This window comes from Lepus europaeus, chromosome 13, assembly GCF_033115175.1.
Source record: "Lepus europaeus isolate LE1 chromosome 13, mLepTim1.pri, whole genome shotgun sequence".
NCBI classification, from domain to species: domain Eukaryota; kingdom Metazoa; phylum Chordata; class Mammalia; order Lagomorpha; family Leporidae; genus Lepus; species Lepus europaeus.
The window spans coordinates 50,560,526-50,573,987 of record NC_084839.1 but is presented as its reverse complement, the minus strand read 5'-3'; the positions used below and the strand labels follow the sequence as shown (position 1 = coordinate 50,573,987).

Genomic DNA, 13,462 nt, shown 5'->3' with positions numbered 1-13,462 from the left:
TGCTGGTTCACTTCCCAAATGGCTGTAACAGCCAGGGCTGGGCCCATCTGAAGACAGGAGCTTCTTCTGGGTCTCTCACATGGGTGTAAGGGCCCAAGGACTTGGGCCATCCTTCACTGCTTTCTCAGTCATATTTGTAGGAAGCTGGATCAGAAGTGGAGCAGCTGGAACCCAAACTGGTATCCATATGCAATTGCAGGTGGCAGTTTAATCCTCTATGTCACAGCGCTGGCCCCATGTGACTTTATTTTGTGACTTTTTTCTCTTCTTCTTGGAAATATCTCTCTGCAGGGTTTCTGAACTTGTTTTTCTCAAACACTTCAGAAGTATAACTAGCAAGATTATTTTTTATTTTTATTTTGTGTCTCATGAGACGTCCAGCAAGCAAAGTCATAGTCCAAACTGGAATGTGGTATAAACTTAGGATTTCATTTTCTTGCTGCTACTCCAGTTAGATGAGTGAAGTGGACCGTGTCTTGAATTTGACAGGCCAGCCATTTGAGAGTTAGCTTTAGGCAGGTTTGAATTCTCTCTCTACTTTGGAAGCCAATAAGGTTCCATTTCTGTTCCAGTGTGGATTAAAATTAAAGTTTCTTGATAATAAAACCTCTTTCCAAATCTGCTAACAACCTCTCTTCCTCACCACTACCAAAACTTGCATTATTGTTTTAATTATATTAGTATAGTCATCAATCTATACTATGAAAGATGAACTATGAAGCTATTAAAAATGAGATAATCTACATTCATCTACAAGGAAATATCTTCAAAATATATATTGATACAGAAATAAGCTAGTTTCCTTTTTTGGAATGTGAGGGTTTTATTGTTTTGTGAGCTTGGGTATATGTGCCATTTTGTTTAGCCATATCAATATATGTATTTAATAGAAGAGATTCACTGTTACCTGTAATCTGCCATGATGTAATAACTAAAGTCCCCAAGACACAAATTTATAATAATAACATTCATTCTTTTGCCATCTATTGCAATTTCCTTAGTGGAGACCAATGAGCTAAAGCCATAGCTGTTGTGTTATGAATACTGAAGATAATAGTACGAAGCTGATACATCTCATGGACACTTATAAAGCTTCACAGCAGAGGCGTCCTCTACCTACTCCTACCTGGATGCATAGAACCCATCTTATAGTGAATATATTGTGGCACATCAAACACACAAATAAGACTCACCAGTGGAGTTAATCCTTATCAAACTCACCCACAAAGTAAAGGCTGAGTTAATATTAGAAATAATCTAAGTAGTAGAAAAAATTAGGAAATATTTTGAAATCCTAAGTAACCACATGTCTTTGAATGAAAGAGCCCATGTGTATACATATCTTCTACTTTTAGAAATGTTTTTAAATTTTCATTCTTTAAAGAAATTCATGACACAAAGTAATTACATAAATTTATAGGATACAATGCATAATGATCAGATCATCGTAACTGGCATGTCTATGATCTCAGACATACATCCTTTCTTTGTATTAGAAACCTTCCAAATCCTTCTATTAGCTATTTTGAAACATTTAATGAGTTGTTGCCAACTATAGTTATTCTACTATAGATTATCACACTCTTAATTGTATTTAAATGAGCTGTAAGTTCTAGACAAAGGAAAATTTTAATTTATAAAGCATGATCTTTAAACTAAAATTATAATTACAGTAATAGTGATGAGGTGGTTACACGGACCATTATTGATTAATGTACATAACCTCATGCTCAGCGATATTATGAAGTTGCTATTTTCCTAAAGTTATAGGTAAGCAGACTGAAGCCTAGTGAGTCTAAGTGACTTACCTAAGGTCACACAGCTCATACGAATTAGAGGCAACCTTCCAATTTTGATTCCATGTCTGTAACTAAAGCCCATCTTCTCTAAAAGTTTGTAATTTGTTACTACATTCATTTTTGTACAAAAGTTGTTGTTTTGCTTGTAAATATGTCACACAGACGTCATGTCTCATGATATGCCACAACTGGGGACTACTCTTAAAATGTGGGTGTATTTTTATCTTCTTGTCCCTTGTCCCATTTATGTACATGATATGTTCTAAGGTTATTGGCAACAGAAAAGCAAGCACTGGGGCCTGTACAATGATTCTGAAATCTCTACATTCAAAGGATTGTGCTTTTATCTGAAGAAGGTAATTTACCCTGTTTTATCCACATTTCTTTATTGGTGGATGTAAAGGCTTGTGCCTGGTGAGAAGAGTCTCCACAGCCGTCTGAAAGGTTCCCGCAATCTTCTCCCTTCTCTCTGGACTTCTGGGGCCTGCCTTGGCTGCCTGTCTGACGTCTGTTTCTGATAACTGAGTTTTAAGTCTTTAACAGCTCTTGGGACTTTTGTCGGCAGAGACTTGGTGAGATCACTCTGCTTTCTGCTGACTTTCCTTTCTCTGTGTTTTTGGACTGTTTGGATGAACATGACCTTGGAGCATTCAGTAATACCTCTGTTCCCTTAGGAACTATTGGCCTACTCCCTGGTTTTATCTCTCTTTGCACAAAAGTTCCATGTCTCTGGAAAGGAAAACAAAGTTGACATTAACCAGGGGACACAAATTGCTAGAAGTTACAGCTGTGAAGTGAGTTCCTAGGTTCGCTCAAGTCTTGGTGATGCAGGAACTTATTTCTGTTTCTTCATTTGATGACCTCTACTCCAAAACTAAAGACACCATATAATAATTATTGGTAAATCTTTTAAACAAATTAAAATATAGGGTGCACCAGCAAATGAACAGAAAGGAAAAAAAGAAAAAAGCAGCATCTCACCAACCCCAATTCTTAATTTTTTTTAATCATTAGCTTGTACAACACCATTCACAACAAATTTCATTTCTTATACAGTAGGTTGTTATGGATATAACATAATTTCAATTCATAGACCTAAGGATTTATGATTGCATTCCAAATGTCTATTAGTTCCAACAAAAGCCTTAGTTATAAGGAAATATGAAAGCAAACATCTGTATGTAGAAAAAAGATCCAACTACTGACTATGACATTTCCACTTGGTTTTTTAAGCCATATATATATATCTGCTGCATATATATATATATGTATATATATATCCCTGTGGCACAGATATTATGCCTATCAAAAAGTTTGACAGGTTAGTGTTTGGCATAGTGGTTAAGATGCTGGCTGGGATGTACACATCCCATGATATCAGAGTACCTGGGTTTGAGTCCTGGCTCTGCTATTGATTCCAACTTCCTGCTAATGTGCACCTTGGGAGGCAGCTGGTGATGGCTCAAGTAGTTGGGTCCCTGCCACCCACATGGGAGTCATGGCTCCCAGCTTTAGTCCCCCTGGCCTTGTGAGCATTTGGAGAGGAACCAGCAGACGGGAGCTCTGTCTGTCTCAAATAAATAAATAAATAAATAAATAATTTTTTTAAAGTAAAATTTTTCTAAACTCATTTGTCATGAAATAAAATGAATGACTTCAATAATTTAAATATATCAAATCCCAAAGACTATGATTCAAAAGCATAACATCATTTCCTGATTTTTATTATGGCATACAGCTGAGATTTTATCCTACTATGCTGGTCTATTTAAATTAACCAGACTTTTAGAGGATGATTATCACTTGAAAAGGCTAAAGTTATAGCATAAACCTATTCTGTCCTAAAGTATTATTTAATTAATTCCAAATAATATCTCACCTTTCCCCAGATAGGCTCATTGGGAGTCTTCCTGGCATCATATTGATGTATAAAAGAGATGCGTTCTATAAAATTATTTTGATGTTCTGCTGACACATCAGGAGAGGCAAGTGGAACTACGAGAAAGAAAAGATTTTGTGAAGTCAGGACAAAAATTATGTGAGTATATAGAAAGACAATCAGTATTTATAATATTTATACTTCATAAAAATTGCTAACAAAATTGAATTCTTTAAGTATGCAAGGTTACTTAAAACACATGTATTCATCATTCTTCATAAAAAGAATCAAATCAAAACAAATTAGCCCATATAAGTGGAATTACTGGTAATTTTAAAGACTAATTCAACTAATACTAATATAATAATGTTAGATATCTGTGAGCCTTAAAATATATCACATATGCTTTTTACACAGATACCAATAAGTTTTAGGAAAAGCAGCAGTACAATTTATTTTTTTTAAATTTGTTTGACAGATAGAGTTAGATGGTGAGAGAGAGACATAGAGAAAGGATTTCCTTCTGTTGGTTCACTCCCCAAATGGCTGCCATGGATGGCGCTGCACCAATCCAAAGCCAGGAGCCAGGTGCTTCCCCCTGGTCTCCCATGTGGGTGCAGGGACCCAAGCACTTGGGCCATCCTCCACTGCCTTCCCAGGCCACAGCAGAGAGCTGGACTGGAAGAGGAGTAACTGGGACTAGAACCCAGAGCCCATATGGGATGCTGGCGGCACAGGTGGAGGATTAACCAAGGGAGCCACGGCACCAGCCCCTCAACTTATTTTTTACTACTAGAAAATGTATCAGAAATTCTATACCAAATCCATGCTTGTGGTCAAATGGTTAAGATGATGGACTATCGGCACTGGTTCAAGTCCTGTCTGCCTCACTTCTGATCCAGCTCCCTGCTGTGGCCTGGGAAGGCAGTAGAAGATGGCCCAGGTCCTTTGCCCCCTGCACCCACATGGGAGACCTAGAAGAAGCCCCTGGCTCCTGGCTTCGGATCAGTTCGGCTCTGGCCATTGTGGCCATCTGGGGAGTGAACTAGCAGATGGAAGAATCTCTCTTTCTCTCTCTCTTCCTCTCTCTTTGCCTCTCAGTAACTCTGCCTTTCAAACAAACAAATAAATCTTAAAAAAAAAAAAAAAAAAGATGATGGACTAGAAATTCTATGCGTAAGTTCTTCCCAGATAGCAGTAAAGGAATTAACTGGAAGACTCTAGGGCTGCTTTTATTATAGTTGAACACAGAATTCTTTTCATTTCACCTCATGACAGAGATTCTGAACATTCACAAGAATATAAAACCTCTAAAAATAACTTTTAAAATAATCTTTCATTTTGGATAATGAGTATATAAGTATTTATTATATTGTTTTTTAACTCCATATATGTTTATTTAAATAATTTTACAAACTCACTTTAGCTTCCCTTTCAGCAGAGAAAGTTATTTAAAGAATTGGAGCAACCTCTAACTGTTGCTGAAGATCAATACTTTTTAGCAAGGTAAAATGCTGACAAGGAAGAAGATTTTCAATTCTCCCTTTAAAAATGTACATAAGAGTTTCTGTAGACCTAGCATATTTATGGAATAGTATACATGAAACTGGTAATAGTGGTTACTGCAGCGGGAGAGAACTAGGTGATAAGGACCCAGATGGATTCATTTATCACTGTATGTCCTTTTATATCACTTGAATTTTATACTACATGTACTATTAAAATATATTAAAATTCAAAACACATCTTAAAATTGGGGGGAATTTGTAAGAAAGGAAATGTTACTAAATCCACATTTACTAAGCTTTCATGAATTCAGTTTGATACTTATACATAGATATAAACTAATTTTGATATCAGGAACATCAATATTCATATATTTATATATGATATAAAATGGTAATCTTTTCCCAATTAGCAAAAAAAAGAAATATTAACTGACAACTTTTTTCTTGATTTCTAATTGAGGTCAGCTACTAAAATTCATATTCTAATTAATCACTACCTTTTTTTAAAGTCTTGTTAGCATGTAAAGAATAGAAACTATGAAATATTTAATCACTATATCAGGAACATTCTACCCATAACATATTTATTTTATGTCAATTAGTAAGACTACCATGTCAAGCTTATAGAACATTAGTGTTTTCAGATATATGTTTGATATATCTTGGAGAAAATGAAGCAGTGAGTATGAATCAGGTGGGATATCCAAAATACATATTGGGGTAAAAACATGTTTTGAAAATCTGGTTTTACCAGATTTCCTAGCCATATGACTTTGATAAAATCACTTACCTTGTTTAAGATTAAATTTCCTCCTCTCTAAAATGGGGATAATAATTTGCTTTCAGAATTGTGACGATTATGGGCAATGTTTATAAAGTACTTGTAATGCTGTGATCAAATTATGGAGAGTCTTCAAAGATAGTAAGAGGACAACTCTTTTTTTATCCTGACAAAAGGAGACCCCATAGAAGGAAGAAGGAAGCATGGATCTGTTGAACTATCAAAACACGGAGCAAAACTCAAATGCTTTAGTTTATTGGTATGCAGGCTTGGTGGCAGGTTGGGCAGGAAGGTATGAAGGTCAGCTGCAGCCAAGTGAGGAGAGCTTTCAAGACATGCTCTTGACTCCCTCCCCCCACTCATTGCATTTCAAAGAGCATTGCTTGGTCCAAGGCCACAAGAAACTGGCATCCATTGCCTAGCCATATGTTGTCAACACAGCAACATCTGAATAACATCTGAATAACAGAGAACCCCTTCGGGATAAGAAGCCGGCTGTCCCCTTGGGCATTTGGATTAAACACAAGAGATTGCCTTCCTTCAGTGATGCCTCTTTTCAAACAGTTTAAAGGTGGTGGAGGTAGCTTCCTAACTAGAGGATGAACCCAGTAAAGTGAGAGCAAATGCCAATGGTCAAAACTAGTTTAGTGGTGCTTGAAGCTATCCAGTGTGAGCCTCATTTTCTTTCCTTAAATTTACTGGCAGGCACACAATCAGACCCTGGTCTGTAGCCTTTGCCCCCATAGGGCTGATTCCCTTAGGGGAGCAAGACCTATAATAAACTATACACTAGCTGTAAAAGAAAGAAAATGTAAAAATGTGTTGTGTGTAAAAGTATTAGAATCAATAAACAAAGAATTTTAAATAAGCTTGATAATGATCTTCAAAATATGAAAGAAGATATTATTAATATGAAGCAAAAACAAGAGGTCATAAAAAGAATCATGAAAATGCTAGAAATGAAAATATGTAACAGGTAAAATTTTTAAAAATAGGTAGAATAAATAATAAAAAGATTCATGAACTAGAAAAGCAAGTTGAGAAGCTCTCTCAAAGGCAATAGGAAAGGAAAAATAAAAATAAAAGAAGAGCTAAGACACATGCAAAGTAGAAGTACCAACACCAGAATTCAAAAGCAGCGGAGGAAAGGAGATTTTTGAAGAAATAATGGTAACTATCCAATAATTCAAGGAATATCAAAGACATAAGACTGAATGAGCTTACAGGAGACCAAGAGAGTAACAGGGATAGGAATAAAACGAGGCAAGTAAGGTTCAAGGAAAGCAATATTGAATGAGGCATTAGCATGGACCTGGGAGTGATTTCTTACATTTTGCACCCAAAGCTTCTCATTCTCTTCCCAATCCTGCAGGGTAGGTATGGAAAAACTCATACCTAAGACATATACCCAAGATACCAAGTTATAGGTGACCTCAGACAAAGGAAAGATTGTAAATGTTTTCAAAAAGAAGAGTTAGATTACCTATAATGGCATAAGAAGATTAATATCAAATTACTCAAAGCAAATTGGACACAAGGCGATACCTGAGTAATATTTCTTTTTTTTAAAAGATTTTTTATTTATTTATTTGACAGAGTTACAGACAGTGAGAGAGAGAGACAGAGAAGAAAGGTCTTCCATCCTACAGTTCAAGCCCCAAATGGCCACAACAGCCGGAGCTACACCGATCTGAAGCCAAGAGCCAGGTGCCTCCTCCTGGTCTCCCATGCAGGTGCAGGGGCCCAAGCACTTGGGCCATCCTCCACTGCCCTCCCAGGCCACAGCAGAGAGCTGGACTGGAAGAGGAGCAACCAGGACTAGAACCCAGTGCCCAAATGGGATGCCAGTGCTGCAGGTGGAGGATTAACCTAGTGCGCCATGGTGCTGGCCCCGAGTAAAATATTAAAACAAAAACTTTAAGCCTAAGCTTTTATATCCAGCAAAACTTTCATTAACTATGAAGTCAAAAAACACATTGGGAGGCAAAAAAAAAAAAGGCCCCAGAAGAATTCCCCCCAAAATAGACATACTCTGAAAAATTCATAGAGGCAGAACTCAAATAAGACTAGAAATAAATCAAGGTGAGTGTCTAAGACATATGGAAGAAAATAACAATGATTTTTGTTTCAGGGCTGGCACTGTAGCATAGCAGATTAAGCTAGCATTCCATATGGGTGCCAGTTGGTATTCATCCAGCTCTCTGCTAATGCATTAGCTAGGGAAAAGCAGTGGAAAATGGCTCAAGTACTTGAGCCCCTGCACCCACGTGGGAGACCCAGATAAAACTCCTGGATCTGTCTTCAGCCTGGCCCAGTCCTGGTCATTGTCACCATTTGGGGAGTGAACAAGCAGATGGAGCAGATGGAAGATATTCTCTGTCTCTTTTTTTTTTCTTTCTCTCTCTCCCCATCTCTCTCTGTAACTCTGCCTTTCAAAAATAAAATAAATCTTATTTAAAAAGTTTTTTTGTTCCTTGAAAAAGGACTAAAGAACAGAAAAAATAAGTAGTATAACCCATAAAAACTCAGATTTGGTGTGGGTGTTTGACCTAGCAGTAAAGACACTCACATCTCATATCAGAGTACCTGGGTTTCACCTTGCTCTGGCTCCTGACTCCAGTTCCCTGCTAAAGTGGGGAGGCGGAGCCAAGATGGCGGAATAGTGAGAGCATGCACTGATAGTCCAGGTGAAGATAGTTTAATAAAAGTGGAGTTACTGTAGTTTCAGGGAAAGGCTCGGGAAAAAAATTTCAGAGGAAACTCTTCCAGATCTAGTGGATGTGACACAGAGGACCTATGGGGAGAGCAAGGGCACCCATAGCTCGGGAGCCTAGCCATGGAGTCTACGCACCAGCGCTGGAAGGGAAGGTGAGGTCAGTAGCCAGAGACATTGGTGGGGAAACGGCAGAAAGAGCCTAGAGGGAATGAAGCTTGAAGCCCTGCTGGGGAAAGTTCACCAGGCTAACTAGAGGAGAGAAAAAAATAAATAAAAGGGACCAGCACGGACATGAGCCTCTCTCTCCACTCAGCTTACAAAGGCAAGCAAGATAAAGAGCAGGCACCATTTTGGACATAAGTAGTGCCCACCATCAACCAAGCAGAAAAACCTGACTCTGGTGGGGAGAAATAACAGAGGTTAAGACCTAGTGAAGGTGTGGAGCTAATGAACTGAGACTGTGAAAATCTGAGGGTGTGGGAGAGAACTCACGGAGTACACAAACTCGGTAATCTTGGCAACCCGGTGGGAGACTGCAGGGAAATTTGAGATCTCACGGAGGACTGCATAGACCCTTTGTGTGGTCCTTGGGGCAGAGCAGACAAATATTATAACCACAGGGGCCAGATTTCATACATTGACTACCCTCAATTCCACTCAGCTGTGTGGAATTACTTCTCTTCTGAGTTAAAAAAAGAGAGAGAGAGAGAGAGAGAGAAAACAACCTGGGTGAGTCACCTTTGGCACACCCTTAACACTGAAGAACCAGAGTTCTCTGGCCACACCCATCACATGCCTCTAAGGATCCATCAAAAGCATACAGTCTACTGAATCCAGAGTCATAGTATAATGAGAAAAAACACCACAGCAAAGAAACCAAAGAATATCTCCACAATGCCAAGCAACAAATGCAGAAACCAAGGAAACAAGAGCAAGGAAGACACTATGATGCTCCCAAATGAACAAGACACCTCAATTCAAGATTATGAAGATGAAGAGATAGAAGAAATGCAAGAAACAGATCTCAAAAAATTGATAAGAACATTAAGAAGTTCTCAAAAACAAGTTCTTGAACTATAGAAATCCTTACTGGACAGGATAGAAAAATCTCCTTCAAGAAAATGAAATATTAAGGTGGAATCAAAATGAAATGAGCAACTAGTAGAACATGAAATGGTGATAGTGAAGAGAAATCATAATGAAATGAAGAATTCAATAGATCAAATGACAAACACATTAGAGAGCCTTAAAAACAGAATGAGTGAAGCAGAAGAGAGAATATCAGACTTAGAAGACAGAGAACAGGAAAGTATACAGTCAAACCAAACAAAAGAAGAGGAAATTAGAAATCTAAAAAATATTGTTGGGAATCTACGGGATACTATTAAAAAACCCAACATTCAGGTCCTAGGAGTTCCTGAAGGCATGGAGAGAGAGAAAAGACTAGAAGGCCTTTTTAGTGAGATACTAACAGAAAATTTCCTGGGTTTGGAGAAGAACAGAGACATCCTAGTACAGGAAGCTCATAGAATCCCTAGTAAACATGACCAAAAGAGATCCTCACCACAACAAGTTGTAATTAAACTCACCACAGTGAAACATAAAGAAAAGATCCTAAAATGTGCTAGAAAGAAATGTCAGATTACTCTCAGAGGATCTCCAATTAGACTCACAGCTGACTTCTCATCAGAAACCCTACAGGCTAGGAGGGAATGGCGAGACATAGCCCAGGTACTAAGAGAGAAAAACTGCCAGCCCAGAATATTATATCCTGCAAGCTCTCATTTGTGAATGGAGGTGAAATAAAGACCTTTCATAGCAAACAGAAATTGAAAGAATTTGTCGCCACTTGTCCAGCCCTACAAAAGATTCTTAAAGATGTGCTACATACAGAAACACAGAAACACGGCCATCAATATGAAAGAAGGTAAAGGAAGAAAACTCCCAGTAAAGGATCACAGGAAGCTCAAAGCATACACTAGAAAATATCTTTGGGAAAATGGCAGGGCAAAATTACTACTTATCAATAGTCACATTGAACGTTAATGGCCTCAACTCTCCAGTTAAAGACATAGACTGGCTGAATGGATTAAGGAACAAAATCCATCTATTTGCTGCCTACAAGAAACACATCTTTCCAACAAAGATGCATGCAGACTGAAAGTGAAAGGTTGGAAAAAGATATTCCATGCCAACAGAAATGAAAAAAAAAAGCAGATGTAGCCATATTAATATCAAACAAAATAAACTTTAACACAAAAATAGTTAAGAGAGACAAAGAGGGGCACTATATAATGATTAAGGGTTCAATTCAACAGGAAGATGTAACTATTATAAATGTATTTGCACCTAATTACAGGGCACTGGTTTATTTAAAAGATATGTTAAGGGACTTAAAGGGAGACTTAGATTCCAATGCAATAGTACTAGGGGACTTCAATACTCCACTCTCAGAAATAGACATGTAAACCGGGCAGAAGATCAACAATGAAACAGCAGATTTAATCAACACTATTGCCCAAATGGATCTAACAGATATATACAGAACTTTCAATCCTACATTTAAAGAATTTACATTTTTCTCAGCAGTGCATGGAACCTTCTCTAGGACTGACCACATACTAGGCCATAAAGCAAGTCTCAGCAAATTCAAAAGAATTAGAATCATACGATGCAGCTTCTCAGACCACAGCAGAATGAAGTTGGAAATTAGCAACTCAGGAATCCCTAGAGAGTATGCAAACACATGGAGACTGAACAGCATGCTCCTGAATGAACACTGGGTCATAGAGGAAATGAAAAGAAAAATAAAAAACTTTCTGGAAGTAAATGAGGATAACAACACAACATATCAAAACTTATGGGATATGGTAAAAGCAGTTTTGAGAGGAAAGTTTATAGCAATAGGTGTCTACATCAAGAAATTGGAAAGGCACCAAATAAATGAGCTTTAAACGCATCTCAAGGATCTAGAAAAACTGCAGCAAACCAGACCCAAATCTAGTAGGAGAAGAGAAATAATTAAAATCAGAGAAGAAATCAACAGGATTGAATAAAAAAATTATAAAAAATCAGCCAAATGAAGAGCTGGTTTTTGAAAAACTGAATAAAATTGACACCCCATTGGCCCAACTAACTAAAAAAAAGAAGAGAAAAGACCCAAATCAATAAAATCAGAGATGAAAAAGGAAATGTAACAGACACCACAGAAATAAAAAGAATCATCAGAAATTACTACAAGGACTTGTATGCCAGCAAACAGGGAAATCTATCAGAAATGGATAGATTCCTGGACACAGGCAATCTACCTAAATTGAACCATGAAGACATAGAAAACCTAAATAGACTCATAACTGAGACAGAAATTGAAACAGTAATAAAGGCCCTCCCAACAAAGAAAAGCCCAGGACCAAATGGATTCACTGCTGAATTCTACCAGACATTTAAAGAAAAACTAACTCCAATTCATCTCAAACTATTCAGAACAATTGAAAAAGATGGAATCCTCCCAAATTCTTTCTATGAAGCCAGCATCACCCTAATTTCTAAGCCAGAGAAAGATGCAGCATTGAAAGAAAATTACAGAGCAATATCCCTGATGAACATAGACGCAAAATCCTCAATAAAATTCTCGCCAATAGAATAAACAACACATCAGAAAAAGCATCCACGCAGACCAAGTGGGATTTATCCCTGGTATGCAGGGATGGTTCAGTGTGCGCAAATCAATCAAAGTGATACACCATATTAACAAACTGCAGAAGAAAAACCATAGATTATCTCAACAGATGCAGAGAAAGCATTTGATAAAATTCAACACCCTTTCATGATGAAAACTCTAAGCAAACTGGGTATGGAAGGAACATTCCTCAATACAATGAAAGCAATGTATGAAAAACCCACGGCCAGCATCCTATTGAGTGGGGAAAAGTTGGAAGCATTTCCACTGAGATCTGGTACCAGACAGGGATGCCCACTATCACCACTGCTATTCAATATAGTTCTGGAAGTTTTAGCCAGAGCCATCAGACAGAAAAAGAAATTAAAGGGATACAAATTGGGAAGGAAGAAGTCAAACTATCCCTCTTTGCAGATGATATGATTCTCTATTTAGGGGATCCAAAGAACTCTACTAAGAGACTACTGGAACTCATAGAAGAGTTTGGCAAAGTAGCAGGATATAAAATCAATGCAAAAAATCAACAGCCTTTGTATACACAGACAATGCCATGGCTGAGAAAGAACTGCTAAGATCAATCCCATTCACAATAGCCACAAAAACAATCAAATACCTTGGAATAAACTTAACCAAGGACGTTAAAGATCTCTATGATGAAAACTACAAAACCTTAAAGAAAGAAATAGAAGAGGATACCAAAAAATGGAGAAATCTTCCATGCTCATGGATTGGAAGAATCAATATCATCAAAATGTCAATTCTCCCAAAAGCAATTTATAGATTTAATGTGACACCAATCAAAATACCAAAGATATTCTTCTCTGATCTAGAAAAAATGATGCTGAAATTCATATGGAGACACAGGAGACCTAGAATAGCTAAAGCAATCTTGTACAACAAAAACAAAGCTGGAGGCATCACAATACCACATTTCAGGGCATACTACAGGGCAGTGGTAATCAAAACAGCATGGTACTGGTACAGAAACAGATGGATAGACCAATGGAATAGAATAGAAACATCAGAAATTAACCCAAACCTCTACAGCCAACTTATATTTGATCAAGGATCTAAAACCAATTCCTGGCTGGCACCGCGGC

The 13,462-nt window shown here is 37.6% G+C and overlaps 1 protein-coding gene across 1 annotated transcript in view; it reads right to left on the bottom strand.

Moving 5' to 3' along the window:
- Nucleotides 1–2,170: 2,170 nt before the first annotated feature.
- C13H2orf73 (chromosome 13 C2orf73 homolog) overlaps nt 2,171–13,462 on the bottom strand; it is a 38,961-nt gene continuing 27,669 nt past the window's right edge. Inside the window, 3 exon segments of the mRNA XM_062208836.1 lie at nt 2,171–2,329; nt 2,331–2,528; nt 3,679–3,794. Of these exon segments, the coding sequence (XP_062064820.1) occupies nt 2,171–2,329; nt 2,331–2,528; nt 3,679–3,794 (473 nt within the window).